The sequence below is a fragment of the Trachurus japonicus genome, chromosome 23, assembly GCF_045865225.1.
Source record: "Trachurus japonicus isolate A0001 chromosome 23, Traja_1.0".
NCBI classification, from domain to species: domain Eukaryota; kingdom Metazoa; phylum Chordata; class Actinopteri; order Carangiformes; family Carangidae; genus Trachurus; species Trachurus japonicus.
This window is the reverse complement of record NC_140929.1, coordinates 5,319,595-5,340,435: the sequence shown is the minus strand read 5'-3', so window position 1 is coordinate 5,340,435 and position 20,841 is coordinate 5,319,595. Positions and strand designations below refer to the sequence as shown.

At 38.2% G+C, this 20,841-nt stretch overlaps 1 protein-coding gene across 4 annotated transcripts in view; it reads left to right on the top strand.

Moving 5' to 3' along the window:
- Positions 1-20,841, top strand: part of sfmbt2 (Scm like with four mbt domains 2) — a 64,359-nt gene that overhangs the window by 24,737 nt on the left and 18,781 nt on the right. For 3 of the 4 annotated variants that reach the window (XM_085768886.1, XM_085768889.1, XM_085768885.1), the window contains 5 exons: positions 11,077-11,165; positions 12,167-12,416; positions 13,522-13,619; positions 14,800-14,901; positions 16,207-16,437. In XM_085768886.1, coding sequence (XP_085625012.1) covers positions 11,077-11,165; positions 12,167-12,416; positions 13,522-13,619; positions 14,800-14,901; positions 16,207-16,437 — 770 coding nt within the window. Of the gene's footprint in view, positions 1-11,076; positions 11,166-12,166; positions 12,417-13,521; positions 13,620-14,799; positions 14,902-16,206; positions 16,438-19,176; positions 19,204-20,841 lie in introns of all 4 variants that reach the window. The other variant, XM_085768887.1, reaches the window with a different exon arrangement.

The window sequence follows — 20,841 nt, the reverse complement described above, 5'->3', positions numbered from 1 at the left end:
AGTCGTTTTAGAGGGAAATTCAGAGACTGCTTGCTGAAAACTGTCCCTGAAGGCAACGCGCATCAGCGGTTTTGCATGAATTTACCTCTAAAACAACTCTGTCTGATTATGGCAATGGGCCAATTTGCCAAAATGTTGAACTATCCCTTTAACACACACGGGCCTTGTCACAACACAACACACACTGAAATGGGCCCAAATCCAAATTTCTTTCTTTTGATCTCATCTGATCCTAGAACTGAAATGTGAACAAACCGAATCAGATTTTTTCTTTTTTCATATCAGATGTCGGAGCCTCACGGCCTCGTAAAAACAAACAAACATGGAGGAGAGCAACAACAAGTCAGGGCTGTGTCGGCCATGTTCACGATGTGACTTGTTTATGGCCGTGAACGCCGCCATATTGAATACAGGAACATGATATATAGCATGTTATAAACTGTACCTCCCTCCCTTGTCCTTTTTGTTTTCATTCTGTAATACCGCTAGGAACCCAAAATAGATTAAATAAAACACAAACACATGTGAAAATATTCATTATCTTCAGTCATAATCACTCAAAATATACTATTGTGATGGTCAAAGAAGGAAAAAAAACAGCTGTCTTCAGTATTTGTACAATAAAACGGCAGAAATATGTAAGAAATTGAACTATAATGAAACCTGTTGAGATTTTATTTTCTGATTTTTCACTAAATAATATAATAAATTATGTAAATGATGGGAAATATTGAGAATTCAGACTATTGTTTGATCATGTATCATCAGCACATTCAACTTACTCAGCTTGTTTCTACATTATATAAAGTTATGTCACTGTGACAGGATGTGAAACAGAAGAGAAAATATGTTTATGTTGCACATTTTAAGAAATTAGAACAAAAAAAACTAAACATTAAAACAATTAAACAAAAAAAAGAAATAGTAAAAACAGGCTGAGCTTTTAAGCCAAGTCTAAGATTTTCCCGATGACCCTGAACGCAGCACAAAACTAGAACACTGCTCTGATTTTAAAGTGTTTTGAATGGGATGAACCAGATATAACAAACACACATAAACACAAATCCCATCCCTAACTTTGCTTACTCACTTGTGAAACACGCACACACACACAAAACACAAACACACACACACATACTGTACACACACCCTGCACTTCACATACTCCCCTGCTAAGTGATGCGTTCAGCGAAAAGCTTTTGTGCTCATCAAATCAGCCCAAATTAATCAGTGTCTCTGAGCTGCGAGCTCTTCTGTTGGGTAAGTCGCTTTTTTCTCAGACGTTTAAAAGTTGATCTGAAGGAAAAGAGGTTTTTACAGGCTGTGGAAGTGTTGATTTTTCCACCTCAGCTCTAATGAATTCATAACCACCTCCCTCCTTCCTCCTTCCTCCTCTTCCTCCCTCCATCCTCCCTCCTGTACTCGGATTATTAGCTGGAAATAACTCGTAATTTAAATGAGGTAACTCGTCTTTTTGTGTCTTTATTACAAAGATTTTAAGCAGGAAGTCGCACGAGGAATGTAAATTAAGTTTTGACGAGCGAACGAACTGCAAAAGCAAATCTTTTTTTTCTTTTCCTTTCTTCTCTCACTCTCTCTCTCTGTCTCTAATCCTTTGGCAGGTAAAAGTCAAAAAGTTAAATTAACCAGACAGTGACGACATGTAATTCAAACTGCTTTACATATTTATGGTGTTTTTTTTTTGTGAGTATGAAGCAGCAGCTGGTTCGGTGCAGCGAGGAGTCAAAGCTGCTGCGAACTCCCTCAGTCTCTAGTGTGTGTGTATATGTGTGTGTGTGTGTGTGTGTGTGATAGAGTACATTCAAACGTTCATGTAAAGAGCTTTTTTTTTTTTCCTCGTCCTCTTCTTTTTTTTGAGGCTACAGCACAAGTTCAGTCATGTGGGTAAGGGAGCTGCTCACAGAACAGAACACATTTAATTTGCATAATGAATTCACCGCACTGAGATAGACCATCTTTTTTTCTTCTTTTTCTATGTATTCCTCTGTGTGTGCGTGTTTGTGTTTGTGTGTTTAGAGTAGACTGACGTTGCTTCATATTATTATTAGTTTCCTCGTGACCTCTGAATCCTGTCACATTGTGCTGTTATCAGGTGGATTTATACCTCTGACCCCGGCTTACCTATAGGAAATGTTACTGTATGAGTCCTCTGAGAGCGACACCACTCTCACAGTCTTTTCTTCTTTTGAAGTTAGCATGCTATTGTCTGTAACCTGTTTGCCCCGAGCGCTGTTCGCATTTTCCGATACCGAGTCACTGAAGACGTACATGTAGCCCTGCTGCCACTTGAGCAAGAAACCACAGAAAAAAAACTTTAAAACATAAATAGTCTTTTAATAACAAGCCCAAATTAATCATGTTGTTGATCTAGAACTTCATATTATTAGTTTTTGCTCTGCTAACTGTCAATAGCCTTAAAGGGATAGTTCAACATTTTGGCAAATTGGCCCATTGCCATAATCCCTATAGTCATAGCAGTAGGTTCGTTACCTTTAATTGTAGGTGCAAGCTGTTTTTAGAACGGCGGAGCAGAGCCGCGAGCTGCTCAGAGCTACGCTACGGAGGCTAATGGGATTTCTTGGTTTCCGTCATCAAACTCATCAAATACACAATCCAACAACTCCACAACGCTCTGGTGGACAAGTTGTGACCTGCACATTCACCACGCTATGAGATAATAACACAACGTTACCAGACAGAGTTGTTTTAGAGGGAAATTCATGCAAAACCGCTGATGCGCGTTGCCGTCAGGGGCAGTTTTTCATCAAGCAGTCTCTGTATTTCCCTCTAAAACAACTCTGTCTGGTAACGTTGTGTTATTATCTCATAGCGTGGTGAATGTGCAGGTCACAACTTGTCCACCAGAGCATTTTGGAGTTGTTGGATTGTGTATTTGATGAGTTTGATGAGGGAAACCAAGAAATCCCATCAGCCTCTGTCGCGTAGCTCTGAGCAGCTCGCGGCTCTGCTCCGCTGTTCTAAAAATAGCTTGCACCGACAATTAAAGGTAACAAACCTACTGCTAAGACTATAGCGATTATGGCGATGGGCCAATTTGCCAAAATGTTGAACTATCCCTTTAAAATAACCAGTTTACTTGCAGTAAATCCTCACAGATGAGAAGCTGTAGCAACAGCATGTTTTGCATTCTGTCGGAGAAAAACAAAGAAATGACATTTAACTACTCATCAGAATAGTTTGTCAGTTGATTGAACAAAAGATTAAAGAACGATCGGTGTCAGTTCTCAGTCGTTTACATTCTTTGATTCACCTTTTTGATACTGAGACTTGACGAACAGGTTTGATTTGATTGTTTTTGATCCAGTCGCTGCTGGCACTGAGACTTAAAACGCGGCTCCTCAGATCTTTGGTGATGTTGCAAACCCGCAGGTCTGCCCTGGTCTGGTGCTGATTGGATTCGATTTTGGGGAATTTTTACTATTCACGATGACTTTGCATTGAAATTTTAACCTTTTTTTGAAGTAAAAAAGTTTTAAAAATGAGTGAAAATACACCAATACATATAAACACTAATAATTATTTATATTTCGAGACATCAAACCTCTTAATATTCCTCATAATGTGAGTCATTATTCAAGTGTTTTCTTACACACAGTCGTTTCTTGCCTCATGATGTTGCAGCATGTGTTGAGCCAGAATCTGGTTTCTGTGGAAGCTTCTTCTTCTGCAACCTCACGGACACACACACACACACACACACACACACACACACACACACACACACACACACACACACACTGCTCTCGTAATGAATGAGTGGGCAGAGTTTTTTTTAACAGCCTGGAGGAGGACTGGAGGTACGGTGGCCCAGAGGGCTCAAAACACTGCAGATGATGGAGAGAAAAAAAACACATGCAAATAAACACAACACAAAAATGTACTCAACAAACACACTGTGAGACATTATGATAATAAAAATCTTGACAAAAATCTGTAGTTAAGAAAATAACATAGAAACAGTGAAAGCAACAGATTAAGAAAAACTTAGAGAGAAATAAAACTTCACTTCAGGAGGAAACTAAAACTAGACGGACAACAACTGGAGAAATGTTTTCAGTGATTAACCCGACTGGGAAGCACTTGTTTTGCCACTTTTTAAAGGTTAAAATCATTAAAACAACAGGTTCACACATGAACGTTTTATACGACATAAAATGAATATTTATTATATCCTTTATTTCAGACTCGTATAGGTCCATATAAAATACATACAAATTACAAACTAGAAAAGAGAAAGAAAAAGATAAAGAGCTAGAACAAAAGAAAACTACTTACTTTGTAACTTTTATTAAAGTAAAATTAATGTGTAATGTGCAACATTGTCCACTGGAAACACTTCAGTTGTATTGTGAGGAGGCTGCAGTAAAATACACATTATGGTTCATGCACATTTTTAATATTTTTATCATGTTATTTATTTATTATTTTGTTATTATTGGTTCTTAATGTGTTTTTTTGTTTAATTTTGGTGTTTTTCAGTGGGAAAGTTGTTGCCAAGACAGTTTTAATATCTGACATGAGCTTTTCCACGTAATATATGTTAACTTGCACATATATTCTACATTTATATTAGTATTATTATTATTTCTACATCTGTTTTAACTTTATTCTGAAAGCACCACAGTCTGGTTCGGTAACACAACACTCAGCTCCAGTTCCTCCCTGCTGTAACCTCCAGATTTGCATAACCTCACTATGGCTGTGTGTTTGTCTTATATAGACTATACACAGTGTGTGTCTGTGTGTGTGTGCCTTTTTTAAAAGAGGCTTTTTTCTCATGAATGGAGAAAAGAATCAAAGTCAATGACAGCAGCAGCGGCAGCACTGTGGGCCTCTTTAGCACTCAGCGCTAACACGTTGCTACGGTAATTCATATTTACACCAATTCGCTGCACTGTTGTGAACACGGGTTGTAAAAAACATTAACAATATTACACATGAAACCAGCGCGGACATCTCTCGGTAAACACACACATTTACACACACACATATAAACACAAACACGTGGTCTTCTTGGTCTTTTTGTAAAAAGCTGCCAGAGTTGAATTACAGCGAGCTTTTCCAGCTCATGATCTCTCCACGCCGGAGCGGGAATCAGGCGCAATTTACTCCCATTAACTCTGATTGGACTCTGTTGCACGGCTGCGAGATGATCCCTTCTCCTTTTAATTATAACATTGATTGTCTAAAGTAAAGATTTTAAATGAGCCGAGAGAGAGAAGAGAAGAAGGAGAGGAAGAGGAGGAGGAGGAGGGGGAAATTCAACTTTCGTATATTTCTGATTTGTTTGTTTTTTAATGCTACATATTTTTGCACGGAGACTTGAGCCAGCTTTGGTGCAGCAGCATGGGAACGAGAGGAGGAGGAGGAGGAGGAGGAGGAGGGGTGAGGTTGGCATCGGGACAGAGTAGGAGAACGGGTGAGGGAGGAGGGGGAGGAGAGGGAGGGGGAGGGGGCATTAAAGATCTCTCCTCCCTCAAGGTTAATTATGCACTTATTGTTATGTGAAAGTCAGGCTTTCACCTCTGTGTGTCTGCCGCCTTCGGGATGGAAATGAAGAATAATAGATAATTATTTATATACACAGCACACTACGGCATAATGAAGCCGCGAGCCGGGGAGGGAGGGAAGGGGGGAGGGAGGGAGGGAGGAAAGGGGGAGAGAGGGTGAAGGGAGGTTGTTGAAGTTTGCATGTTTTAGCTTCTGCTGCTGCTGCTGCTGCTGCTGCTGTAGCCGTCGGTCGGAGCTCGAACTGGCTTCATGACTAATCTGAGCAGGATCTGTAAAAATAGTTTATCTATTTCTGCACACGCAAGATCAACACAGGAGTGTGTGTGTGTATGTGTGTGTGCAGTTTGTGTTTGTGTGGCAGTAGCAGCGAGGAAAGAAAATAGTCTCACAGGAAAAAACACTATTATTAAACAGGCATACAGTGAGGCTACAGTGAGGCGTTTGCTGCTCACGTTATAGTGTCAGGAAAAACGGCTTCTCCTGCGTCGATGCCAGTTTGTTCAACACAAGTGTTGTCGTTCAGGACGGAGCCGAGAGAAATGTTATTGATCGGGTCTCATGAGTCAATTGTATGTTTAACCTCCTCAGAGGAGCTGAGTGTCAGTCAAATAGTCATATAAGTCATATAACTGTGATAATTGTTATAATAACATGGTTAGTATAGAATGACAGCGTGAGAGGAGGAGGAGTTTCTATGAAAGAACCGCTTATAATAGTTCTAGATAGATGGATGGATGGATACAGATAGATAGACAGACAGACAGACAGACAGACAGACAGATAGATATATAAGAAAGCAAAGTTAGAGATATGCAAAGATGAATAGATAGTTCGTAGATATTGGACATAGATAAAGATAGATAGCTATTGATAAGGAAGGAAAGAAAGAATGAATGAAAGAAAGAAATTGATCAATAGATATGGATAGGTCAGATATAAATACATATTTAGTGGGATATGCAAAGATAGAGATGCATATGGATTGGTAGATATTGAGAAAGAAAGAAAGAAAGAAAGAAAGAAAAGATACTGATGGGTAGGTACGATAGATAGATAGATAGATAGATAGATAGATAGATAGATAGATAGATAGATAGATAGATAGATAGATAGATAGATGGATAGATGCAAAGTTAGAGATATGCAAAGATGGATAGACGTTCGTAGATACTGATAAATATAGACATAGATAAAGGATAGCTATTGATACAAGAAAGAAAGAAGGAAGGAATGAAAGAAATATATTGATCAATAGGTAGAAAGAAAGAAAGAAAGAAAGAAGGAAGGAATGAAAGAAAGGTATTGATCAATAGGCAAATATTAAGAAAGAAAGAAAGAAAGAAAGAAAGAAAGAAAGAAAGAAAGAAAGAAATACTGATGGATAGATATGCATAGGTAAGATAGATAGATAGATAGATGGATAGATGGATAGATAGATAGATAGATAGATAGATAGATAGATAGATAGATAGATAGATAGATAGATAGATAGATAGATAGATAGATAGATAGATAGATAGATAGATAGATAGATAGATAGATAGATAGTAATAAAAAGCAGTAAACTAAATCATTCACGTTTTCATCACCTTGTTTAGTTCAGTTTCTTTTTCTTTTGTGTTTTATGGTTGTTATAAACTCTTGTACTTTGTAGTGAGACGATGAGTTTCATTTCAACATCTATAATAAAACGTATCTGTCGTCTTCCCGTCGTCACTCGGCTCAGATGCTGATATAAGAGTCGTTAAAGTGAAAGTCCATCAGCGTCCAGTCGTTCTGCACAGCTTATCTTATCACACACACACACACATTAACAGACACACACACACACACACACACACACACACACACACACACATATACACACCTCCTCCTCTTCCCTGTGAACAACCTGTGACTCATCCTGAGGGGAATCCTGAGGCGTTCCCTAGAGAGACTTGTCATCTCTCAGTCGGCCCCGCCAAAATAAAAGTCTGGAAATCTGTAACTGTAACCGGCTGAAGTGGCCTCTACAGTAAATCAAAAGCATGTTTTATAAAAGGTAGTTATAGAAAAATATATAATATAAGTAGAAGAGGAACAAAAAAAACAATAAAACAACACTTAAGTCTACTGTAGATCTTATTAACCCCTTCATGCCCAGTGGCCCGTCAAGGATTTTGAATAAGCTGAATGTAAAAAAAAAACAAAAAAACTGTGATTTTTTTCTTTTTCTAAACATTTAGGAGATTTAGAAAAGTTAAAAAAAACAAAACAGAATCAAGAGTCTCATAAACACAGTAAACTTAAACGCTTAAAACTCTTCTTCACCATGGAAACACACCCACTCATCCTCATCCTCACCACCGGCACCAAACCGAGCAAAACTAAACTAAACAAAACTAAACTTAACAAAAATGTTGCAACAAAATCACTTCACGGCTCCAACGACACACAAACTTCTTTTCAGTCATGTTTTTTCAGAGCCTCACACACACACACACACACTTTTCACTTTCACTTCAGCTTGATGCTAATCAATGCTGCAGGGAACGCCGGTTCTCACAGCGTGTTGGAGTCATTCAGTTACTCTGAGCAGCGTTTCAGTGGCCCCTGCAAGTGTCTCGGCTCCTGGATGTGTGTTTTTTTTTATTACTTTAGATTTATTCAAACTTAACAACAGCAAGAAAAAAACAGAATGAAACATGCAGGACGCTGAAGGTTATAGCATCAGCATCTTCTTCCTTATATTTCTTTGAAAGGAGGCGAGAGGGAGAAACAGAACAGAATCAAATGAAAAGCAAAGCAGGAATTATATAATAACTCTTATGCGGCACCATGGGAAACAGGAAGCGGAAAAAAAAAAAAGAAAAAGAAAAAGAAACCCACGTGTCCCACATGCAAATGTTGCTGGCACTGGTCTTCAGAGGCTGGCACTGGTCCACCTGGCATGTATAGCATGTGTAAGTCAGTGTGTGCAGTGTTATTAGTCACATTTAGGGGGGACGCAGTGATGTGTGTGTGTGTGTGTGTGTGTGTGTGTGTGGTTTCACCACAGAGGATGAACCACTGGTGTAAAACCTCTTCAAAAACCTGGTTGTCAAAAAAGCAACACAACAGCAACATAATTAAGACCTTTTATTATTTAACAGAAGAGAAACACTGAAAAAAATCAGACTTTCCTCGCACTTTATTCTGATTTACCAAAACAACAACATTAAATCGGCTGCAAATTGTTCAAAATTTAGCACAAACTGAGTCTTTGACAAAACCAAGAAGAGAACAGATCACTCTTGTACTCGGGTGACTCCTTGTTACATTGGCAATAGATTTTAAAATAACTTTTACTTGTTTCTTAAGTGCCAACTTAACTTAAAGGGATAGTTCACCCAAAATTCACCCTCATGTCGACTAAGGGCTGGGAGAAGTTTCAGAGTCCTCCGTGCCTTCTCTGAGTTACAGCGGGGCTCCGTGCAGCACTGCATGTCCATATGACGGTTGAGAACGGGGATCACCTTTCTTCGTCCAAAAAGACACACCAAAAAACATCCAAATACCTCCATAGTGCTCGTCTGTAATGTCCCTCTTGTATTAAAGCCCCAACCTGAGAAATTGTTCCGAAAAAAATTAAATAAGTCTATGTTTTAAGCTTGTTTGTAGCGGAAGCTCCCAGTGTTGCTCTTCCTGGTCCGTTCCTGGTCCATGCGAGATTTGCACCGGTGTCAACGCAAATCACGCGAGATTTGGACGGACCAGGAAGAGCAGTGCTGGGAGCTTATGTCAATACAAGAGGGACGTTACAGACGAGCACTGTGGAGGTATTTGGATGTTTTTTGGTGCGTCTTTTTGGACGAAGAAAAGTGAGCCCCGTTTGCGACCGTCATATGGACATGCAGTGATTAATGCAGTGAAGTAATTTTGGGTGAACTATCACTTTAAATTGGCTGCAAATTGTTCAAAATTCAGCACAAAGAGTCTTTGACAAAACCAAGAAGAGATCAGAACAGATAATGTTAACCCTGTTACATTGACAATAGATTTTAAAATAATTTTTACTTGTTTTTTCAATTCATTTCAATTCAATTCAATTAAATTCAAAAACTTTATTGTCTATCACAAGGACAGAAAATTGTCATTAGTTTGGGCTCCAAAACAGTTAAACACAAACAGTCAAACACCAACATAAAAACTCACATTAAAAAATCTCACAAGCGCCAACTTAACTTAACTCAACTTGATGAATAGGGTTTATATATCATTTTTGCATGTTTCTATTATATGCAAATATACAAGTATTTCATGTATGATATTGAATATTTCCACAGATATGACATTTGCATGAAGGTGGGGGGAGGCAGCAGTCTTGACAAATACAGTACTGAACTAAAAATCGATGACTAAGATACAAAGGCATCATCAGCTGAACTCAACATTAGTTCATCCTGAGGGTTTCCCCCCAAAAAAAACCTTAATGCTTTATTAATGGGGCTCATCAGTTTTGGTTTTCATGTGTCAAAATGAAATCTTTTTTTCTTTTTTTGAATATTAAACCTTCACATTGTTTTCAGCACATTAAAGTACTGGAAGTTTTCCCCCCTCATCACACCTTGTTAACTGTGAATTACAGAGAAATAAAATGATATTTGGAAACAGAAAACAAGACGGCCTGAGTCAAAGACTGAATCAGTAGCCTGAGATATATTTTTTGTTTTTTAAAGAGCCAAAAATCTGTGTAGTTTCCATCTCCTCTCTGGAGCTCTACTAGAAATAACAGGTCACCATCAGCCAACCTTTATTTTGAAGTTCAACAGAAACGTCTATCTTTATTTTGAAGGAGCTTTTAATACAAACATTTACCTTTATATTGTATTGAGCTTTAATATAAACATCTACCTTTATATTGTATTGAGCTTTAATATAAACATCTACCTTTATTTTGAAGGAGCTTTAACAGAAACATCTACCTTTATACTGTATGGAGCTACCAATAGAAATATCTACCTTTATTTTGAAGAATCTGTAATAGAAACATCTACCTTTATCTTGAAGGAGCTGTAAAACAAACATCTACCTTTATTTTGAAGGAGTTTTAATACAAACATCTACCTTTATACTGTATGGAGCTTTAATGTTTGCAGTGTGAATGAATCCATTTGATGCTTAAGATGCTAATTCTGTTTCACATTTGCATAAGATACAGTATGACTGAGCAAAGAAACTTTGTTGCACAAATTCTTACATTACCTATAATTTAAAAATGCATTAGTAGAAACGCTCTCTGTGTGTGTGTTTGTGTTTCCGAGTTACATGCATGCACTGAGCTCACGCCTGCTGTTCTCTGGTGACCACACTTAACACGGCTCTGTGGTGGTGATTTCTACATTTAATAATTTACCGTGACACAAAGACGTGTTCACGCTGTGATTTGTCTGCCTGTTTCTCAGCCTCTCTCTGCTCTCTGTGTGTCTGTGTGTGTCTGTGTGTGTGTGTGTGTGTGTGTGTGTGTGTGTGTGTGTGTTTTGTGTGTGTTTTGTCTCTTTGCAGCCATCAAGGAGAAATACAGCGACTGGACAGAGTTCCTCGTCCAGGACCTGACCGGCTCGAGGACGGCGCCGGCCAACCTGCTGGAGGGGGTGAGTGTGTGTCCACATACCGAGACCATTAGACATATGAAGTTATATCAGATTTTTAACTCGGTGGTAATAAACCATGAGATGATCTCTGCTCTACAAAGGCAAAGTGCAGTTTCTGTAAAAAGGCCAAACTGATAAAAACAGCTTTTGGTGTTTTTCATTGTCATTATGAATAACTACCAAGTCTATAATTGATAAGATAAGGGTGGACAGAATTAAATGTATTTTGTAGTTTGTCTTTCTGACCAATTTTGACCATTTTATGACATATTTGTGACCAATCTTGACAGTTTTATGGCAGATACTGCACTTTTGCCTTGGTTTTGGTGCAGATACTGCACTTTGGCTTGGTGTGAGCTACAGATACGGCACTTTGGCTTGGTTTTACTCCAATGAAATCATAGAGTAAATCATAGATAATAGTTCATTCCCAACCTTTTTTGGCTCGTCACCCCATTTTGACATCACAAATTTCTGGCGACCCCCGTCAATCAAGATGCACAGCTCAGATTTTATATGCTGCATTTTATTTGAACATGATTTATATCCGAGAAAGTGAAAGTATAGAATACAATTGTTTAACATTGTATGTGGTGTTTTTAAAAACATAATTTTAAAAAGAATAATAATTAGTTAAAAAATGATTTATCAGTCATTTTTTTAATCAATTACTGGACATTTCAGGCGACCCCATTGGAATTCCAGGCGACCCCATATGGGGTCCCGACCCCAAGGTTGAAAAACACTGTTATAGACTGTTGTGAGTACAGTACTCTTTGCAGATACTGCACTTTGCCTTGGTTTCACAGTGCTTTTTTGGATGAACAGCTAAATAAAAAGCCCAATAACTCTGGAAATTTTAGCAGTACCAATATCAAATTCTACCAGATTGAAGAGAATATGCCACACTTTTGATTGGTCAAAAAAAGAAAAAAGAAAAACTGCACTTTGCCTTTGTAGGGCAGATCTAACCTCTCTCTCTCTCTCTCTCTCTCCTTCAGCCTCTGAGAGGTAAAAACACAGTGGACCTGGTTGTCGAGGGCTCGGTCCTGGAGCTCCGGGACGTCGCCGACCCGTTCCTCTACTGGCCCGTCAGAGTCGTGCAGAACGTGGGCGGGAGGCTCCGTCTGCGCTACGCCGGCCTCGCCGACGAGCACCAGGCCCACGACACCTGGCTGTTCTACCTGGACGTCAGGCTCCGCCCCCTCGGCTGGGCCCTGGAGAACCGCCTCGCCCTAGAACCGCCCACAGGTGATCCATCATGTGATCAGCCTCAAACTGATCTGGCGATTTTCCTAAAAGTTGATTAGAGGGCAACTGAAAAAGTCTATTATTTATTTTTTATATCTATTGACCAGGACTTTCAACATTACACAGTATTATCAGATAAATCCAACTGATATGATGCTAATATATTTGCAATAAACCAATAAATGATATTAGAATAATAAATATGATTGATTCATCTTTACTCTGTAAAAGGTCAGAAAATTGGGAAAACCTACATTTCCAAGGCGTCCTCACTTCTGACTATCAAATATATTGAACTTCTACTATACATAGATGAAGAAAATCACCATATATTTACGTCTGAGAACTGTGTATTTTTTGCTTAAAGGGACAACGAGGAGTTTTGGAAAAGCAAAGCGTTTTCACACTACATTTATTACCGGCGCAAGACGGACTCGTGTTTTCATTCATCAATAATTAAAGTCAGAGGTTCAAAGAGGTTCAGTTACCGTCGTAGTTCCGACCATAAACGGCCATTCAGCTGCGTTATTCTCATTAAGGAAACGCTGGTCGGCTCGACCAGCATTTCCGCCACCACTAATAATAACAAAATAACGATAGAGATAGAACGATATATTTATCGAAAATGGGCCCATTAACAAGTGTGGGTAGCGGAGATTCATCCACATTAACGTGAGACTTTTTTATAACCAAATAGAAACTCCTCGTTGTCCCTTTAATTAATGAACTTACATGATGAATTAATTTGCAGAATCTGAGCCAACTGATAAAACCAGCTGTTAATTCCAGCGTTTAACAATATTTGTGCTTTACAGAGTTTTATTAATGTATGAATTTTGGAGAAATTGCACGAAACAGGAAGTAGAGCATCTTAAGGTGCAACCATTAACAACATGGCATCTTGAGTTTTTCTCATATATAATTAAATCAAATGTCAAACAATGTGCAAAACATGTTTTCTAACATTTAAAAAAACTGGAATGGAAATCTAAAGGAACTAAATCAGAGTTTTCTTCATTGTAAGTTCAGTTTCAGATGTTAAAAAACAATTTTAATTTAAAAACGAGCTTACATGACTAACTCCTCTTGTGTCTTCGACCCTCAGAGCTGCGGTCTCTGCAGAGCGCCCCCGTCTGGCAGCAGGCGCTGGAGGACGCTCGGCTCGACGGACAGAAGAGTCCGCTGCCGCTCGAGGTTTTCAAGGTGAGCGATGGTTCACACGTTTTGTGTTAAGTGTGTGATGTTGTTGTTGGTACACAGCCAGCCTGCAGCAGGAGCGTGTGGGTGAGAAGACCTGTTGTCACCACTGTTACCTCTGTTGTCTGTGGTCGATTTACGATGTGAAAAGTGGATGATAATAAACAGCGAGGCTCCATTTTACGTCTGTAATTAGAGGTTTCACTGAAATACTGTAGCTGCGGAAGGAAAACGCCCTGTTGAACTGAAATCACTGCTCCATTTGAACCAAAGTACATCATTTTGTCACATTAATTCATTATGAGAAGCTTAAACCAGAATTGTATGTCGTATTTCATGATATAAAACTTTATTATTATTACATTATATTATATGGAAAGTTCAAAGTAAATGGAGAGTACAGACACATAAAGCAAAGATATATAAATTAAAATGGCATCGATGTAATTACATAAGAAGAAGATCTTTAGTCGTAAAACATGCTAATTTCACATTAGTGGTATCAGGCCTGTGGGAGTTCAAGATGAAAACAGTCACATGTTCTCAGTCTTGATGTGTTCGCAGCAGGGAGACGTGCTGCGTTAAAGCAAACACTCGTGAACTTTGAGCTGTGCACAAGCTTGTGCAACAGAGATGAATGAGTAACGTGTTGGAAGAAAAAGCCTCAAAAGAACAAAAACAAACGATAAAACTTGCTCCTACCACAAGAAAAGATGTTTTTCTTTTTTTTTTTCAAACAAAATAAAACCATTTTAACCAGGAATTATGACCTTAATACTAAAAGAAAGAAAATCTTGAACACTCACTGTCTGGGACTGGAGGCCTTTCCTGTAACAATAACATACAGGAAGTGTCGTGTTTATGTTTCCAGTTGGTTTAAAATGAATAGAAGAATGAGGAAAAGTAAGTAAAGTAACCACACGGATCATTATCAGTATCAGACACATGGATTAACAATGCATCTATTAAAAAAAAGCAAATATTAACATTAAATGTGGCCTGAGTGAGCGCTTCATTCATTACTTTGCCCACCCAGCAGCAGCAGGGTAATGCGTGACCTACATTGTGTGTTGCATGTGAATGTGAATGTGTGTGAGTGTGTTTTTCTTTTTTTTTAAATCACAAGTGGAGCTCATTTGTCATCTGAAAAAATAAAAAAATAAACGTTGTGACATTACTGTGTCAGGACCACGTCGACCTGCCCAAGCACTCCTTCACGATGGGGATGAAGCTGGAGATGGTTTCTCCATGGGAGCAGCTCCAGATCTGCCCCGTTTCTGTCACCAAGGTGAGTCGGCCAGTGACACACACACACACACACACACACACACACACACACACACACAAAAAGTCAATATCTAAAACCAGAAAGGCAAATCGGACGAGCACGGAACACATTCCTCCTACCAGGGTGGAAAATGCTCTTTTTAATGATAAGGCAGGAAAAATAAACAAAATACAATCAGACTCGCATTGAAATCTACTGACTTCTCCTCTGGCCCACACCCTAAGTTTGTTTTTGTTTTATTTCTGCATAATCCTGCTGAAAAACAAACAAACAAACAAGCAAAGAAACACGGGTAAAAAACCTAATCTTCTTGGCGGAGGAACGACTTCCCAGGCGACTCCTCCCTCCAGCATTCCTCAGCTGCCTCCGTTAATGCTGCAGCAGAGACAGAGGCCTCGCTCCTCAGGCTCTTTCTGCAGCTTCACTTTGGCTTTTTTTAAAGTGTTATGTAAATATATTTGTAAATACAAGTACTTAAGTAAAGCAAACCTTCTATTTATATTTTTTCTGTTTTATACTGTTCTTTTTCTACCTCCTTTCCTCCGATACAGTAATAAATACATGTCCCCAGTGTGGGATCAATAAAGCTTTATCTTATCTTATCAGTTACGATTGAGCAGTCATCTATTGATTAATAAATCTACCAATGTTTTGCTGTATTTATAATAAATAGACTTGTATATGTACTACTGGAATGATAAAAATTGTTTATAATAACAAGTAGACTTTGCCATAATCAATAGCATTTAAATACATAGTAAATCTCAAATAGGCTATTTGGGGATTTATTTAGTGACATTTGAACAGTTCTTACTGAATAGGAATAGTTTGTTTTGTTTTATTTATTTATTTATTTTTACATATCTTTAAGGTGTAAAGTTGAAATATGTACTCATGCTTAGATTTAAGAAAAAAATGTATATACATAAGTTTTAATTCATACGTATTTAAGACTTCTGAGTCTTAAATTAGTTTTGAGTATAAAATGGCTGTGAATTTGTTATCTTTTTAGATTATTATGTTTATTAATTAATATAATAATATATAATATTATGGCTTTTGTTGTCTTCCATAAAGGATTTACAGTGATTTCTTTATGATTTAGTGTCAGACACTTAAAGCGTGAGATATCCTCACTTTGTGTAAAGTTTAAAAGTCTAGGTACTACATCTCCCATGATGCACCTGCACTGCATCTTTACTTTGTAGCTTCTCAGCTCGAGCAGATGCCTTTTAATTATAAAAAGAAGGAATTTTATCGGAGGTTGGTGTTAAATAAACGCTCTGCTGTCTTTCCCCTCCTCAGGTCTACAGCGACGTCTACTTCCAGGTCACGTTGGACGACCTCTCTGTTGACGCTAAGCCGCGGTCGGTGGTGTGTCACGCCAACTCTGCTGGCATCCTGCCCGTCCAGTGGTGCCTGAAGAACGGCGTGAGCCTGGAGAAGCCGCCGGGATACGAGGGCCAGGACTTCGACTGGGCCGACTACCTGAAGCAGAGCGGGACCGAGGCGGCTCCCGACGCCTGTTTCCCCGACGTAAGATTTGTTTTTTATTAACAGAATCTCTTACAGGATGTTTATGGTGCATATAATAGCAAGCATCTACAGTTTGTTACAATGAATAGATCGTATTTTACAGAGAGAACGTACTGTACATAATCTTACAAATACACCACAAGGATGATTTCTAAACATCAGAAGAGATAATAAGAAAAGAAAAAATAATAATAATAAAAAATAAAATATATAAAATAAAAAAAAAAAAAGAAATATCACATGAACCTTTCCCATCCCACCCCCCACCCTCTTCCCTTGTATGGCTCTCAATTTCCTTTCATTTACATACTTACACCGTCCATAATTTATACATAAACGTTTCTGTACACATTCATATACAGTATATATGGATCAGCGCACTACTCACAATAAATACATCAATGAGCAAATTTATACAGGAAGGATCACAGAGGGCTAATTTGAAGCTGATCCAGGAAGAGGTAAGACGCCATTTTTAAACTGTCACAGTCACAGTCACAGGGGTCGAGCTTCTTCGTCCTTGTTTAGATTTAGAGTTTTGGAAAAGTGAAGTGGATTCAATCTGATAAACAGGTGTTCTGCGGAAGGAAAACGCCCTGTTGAACTGAAATCACTGCTCCTTTATTCGAACCAAAGTACATCATTTTGTCACATTAATTCATTAAACCAGAATTGTATGTCGTATTTCATTGTATAAAACTTTATTATTATTACATAGATACAGAAACTTCAAAGTAAATGGAGAGTAGGCCTACAGACTCATAAAACAAAGATATGTATATAAATTAACCCATAAGAACCCAGACCCATTTATCCTTGAAGGAAAATTAAGTGGGGTGAAACACAGACCAAGTGGAATGCATGGAACACATTTTTGAAGTTTTTTTTGAAATAGCGCCACCTATTGTCAGAGATCTGAAATGTTGCATATATGTCACATCGGGCTTTTTTGGTAACTTAAATTTTCACTTGAAAATAAATGGGCTTGACATTTTCTTTTGCTCTGTAACACAAATTTGACCTTTTATTTGCATTTCCATAACATATATCAAAATTACAAATTTGCTGGTTACTATTAACACCTTTTTAATACAAGTTTCACAACAAAAAAGGGCAAACACTATAGAAATGCGAATATTGCCTCATATTGAAGGCTTTAACCAGTTACTGAAGCCTTAAAAGCTGTGCAACCACAATTTTCTTTGCAACTACAAATACCTTGGCATCTGGATGGACAGTTGTCTTAATTTTAAGCACCATATCACCACCCTCATTGCTAAACTAAGAACAATACTTGGCTTTCTATACAGAAATAAGCACCGTTTCCCTACTCACCACAGGAAAAAAATTGGAGACACTATTTTTTCTCTGTTTTAGACTATGGATATGCCATCTATGGAAGAGCTGCTAGTTCCACTTTGATTCCACTGGATGCTGTTTACCACTCAGCCTTACATTTCACTTCCAATGATTCATATAATACTCATCACGGCACTCTTTATCAAAATGTTGGCTGGTCATTTCTGACAGTAAGGGGTAAACAGCATTGGTTTTTATCCATTTTTAAAGCCTTGTCACAGTTATTGTCTCTTTATTTATCATCTCTATTAACTATGAAATCACAAAACATTGGTACCCACTCACAGAACTGATAGTTGGGTCATATTCCAGTCGTCAGAACTGAGCTGGGTAAAACGTCCTTCTCTCACAATGCACCACATGGGACCCTCTCTCCCATCAGTACAGCAGTCCAGAACCCTTGTCTCAAACCTGGTTCATGACTGTTTGACTGTGTTAACTTTTCTTATTTGTTTCCTAATATTTTCTTATGTAAACTCTCATTCTTCTTTGCTGTATTTGTTGTTCTGTATACAACATCTATTGCACGTCTGATGATCGTCAGTGCATCCTGAACACTGTATCCTATTTTGTTACAAAAAATACAGCAAAAAAGCATAATTACATTAATATGGGACCAGCATGGGATACTAAAATCTTGTTCATTTACTGAGAAGAGTGTCTCTGCTAAATATGTGGTTCAATTTCCGGACTGATATATCATTTTATTAAATATTGATTGAATTTGACATTATTTTTATGTCAACATTTTTAAATTATGTTTTAAATTGAACAACATAGAGTATATTAATTCAAAATACCTGAATCACCTAATTTAATTGAGTAGTTCTTTGCCATTTTTCTGATTGTGACATAGGTGTCACATGGTATTTTTCCTGACTTTTTTAAGGCCTTAGCCCGATGTGACGTATATGTCACAGCAATATTTTCTTAAGTTGTTTTATATGAGTTTCTTCAAAAAATGAGGTCAGAACAGGTTAAATACAACAAGGGACATGTTATAAAAGGATTTGCATTGTGAAATGGGTGGTGGCTTATTTTATTGACAGAAAGCAAGGTTTTTAAAAGTAGCTGCCTCTGTGAAATGTGCCAACTCTGCTGGCCACCATCTTGGAAATGTTGTCATGGATAGAGAGATTCACAGAGAGTCATGTGACTGCACCAGGATGTTGAGTAGATGTCACTTAGGGACTTCATGATTTAAAAGTTCAACATCAATATTTGTAAGGGACTTTCCAGGACACTTGAAGGCGGTGTGACACCCGTGTCACCGTGGGTCCTTATGGGTTAAAATGACATCGATTTAAATTACATAAGAAGAAGATCTTTAGTCGTAAAAACATGCTAATTTCACATTACTAGTATCAGAGCGGGACCGAGGCAGCTCCCGACGCCTGTTTCCCTGACGTAAGACGCCATTTTTGAACCGTCAACAACAATCACAGGCGTCGAGCTTCTTTGTCCTTGTTTAGATTTAGAGTTTTTGGAAAAGCGTTGTTGTCAGGAAGTGGATTCAATCTGATAACCATGTGTTCTGCACTGACTGACCATCACTGGGAGATGCACAAGAAGATTTATCTGTGGTTTTTAGAGCTGAAAAACATCTCAGTGAGTGTAGTTTTCCATCTCCTCTCTCAGCTTCTCTCTGGAGGTCGAGAACAGTCAGCCAATCAGAAGAGGAGGAGAAGGAGGCTCTGAGTCTCTCCTCTTCTGATTGGCTGACTGTTTTCTGAGTTGATTCAATAAAAACAGAGCATATTTCAGAATAAAACACTCAGAGAAACCAAATCCTGCAAGTTGTTAGATGGATGTTTGTGTCCAAGTGGGCGGGGCTTTTGATTACTGCTGTTGTTGTGACATCACAAAGTGACAGGAAGTCCTGACAGCTGGTTTTATAAGGCTCAGTTTCTGAATACAGGCTGTGTGCATTTCTCTGTGGACTGAGGCTTTGATACTTTCACAGTATTAATATAGAACCTAGAGCTGCTCAATAATCACACTACACATGGACATCTACCTTTATACTGTATGGAGCTTTAACACAAACATCTGCCTTTATACTGTATGGAGCTTTAACACAAACATCTACCTTTATACTGTATGGAGCTTTAACACAAACATCTACCTTTATACTGTATGGAGCTTTAATACAAACATCTACCTTTATACTGTATGGAGCTTTAACACAAACATCTACCTTTATACTGTATGGAGCTTTAACACAAACATCTACCTTTATACTACGGAGCTTTAATACAAACATCTACCTTTATACTACGGAGCTTTAACACAAACATCTACCTTTATACTGTATGGAGCTTTAACACAAACATCTACCTTTATACTACGGAGCTTTAATACAAACATCTACCTTTATTTTGAAAGAGCTTTAATACAAACGCCTACCATTATACTGTATGGAGCTTTAACACAAACATCTACCTTTATTTTGAAGGAGCTTTAACACAAACATCTACCTTTATACTGTATGGAGCTTTAATACAAACATCTACCTTTATACTAAGGAGCTTTAATACAAACATCTACCTTTATTTTTTATGGAGCTTTAACACAAACGCCTACCTTTATACTGTATGGATCTTTAATATAAACATCTACCTTTATTTTGAAGGAGCTTTAACACAAACATCTACCTTTATTTTCAAGGAGCTTTAATACAAACATCTACCTTTATTTTGAAAAAGCTTTAATACAAACATCTGTCACATACTGTCTCCGTCATGATAAAGGGTTAGTTCACTTGAAAAAAAACGCTGATTCAAGAAATAAGTCAGAACTTTATCACTTAGGCCCCTGATAACATCTGATTCATTGTCAACAACCCAAAGCAAACAGCTCCATGAGTCACTCACTGTCTTCTCGTCACACACAACCCGTTAATCTCTTCCTCGACATCGACAACGTTTTTATTGAGCTCCTCCTGCTGCTGTGTGTAACAAGCAGCGAGTGAACCGGCACGTTGTGTTACAGCCTGTAAGACGAAAATCTGGGTTAAATCAGTTTGAGTGTCTCCTCCTCGTAATC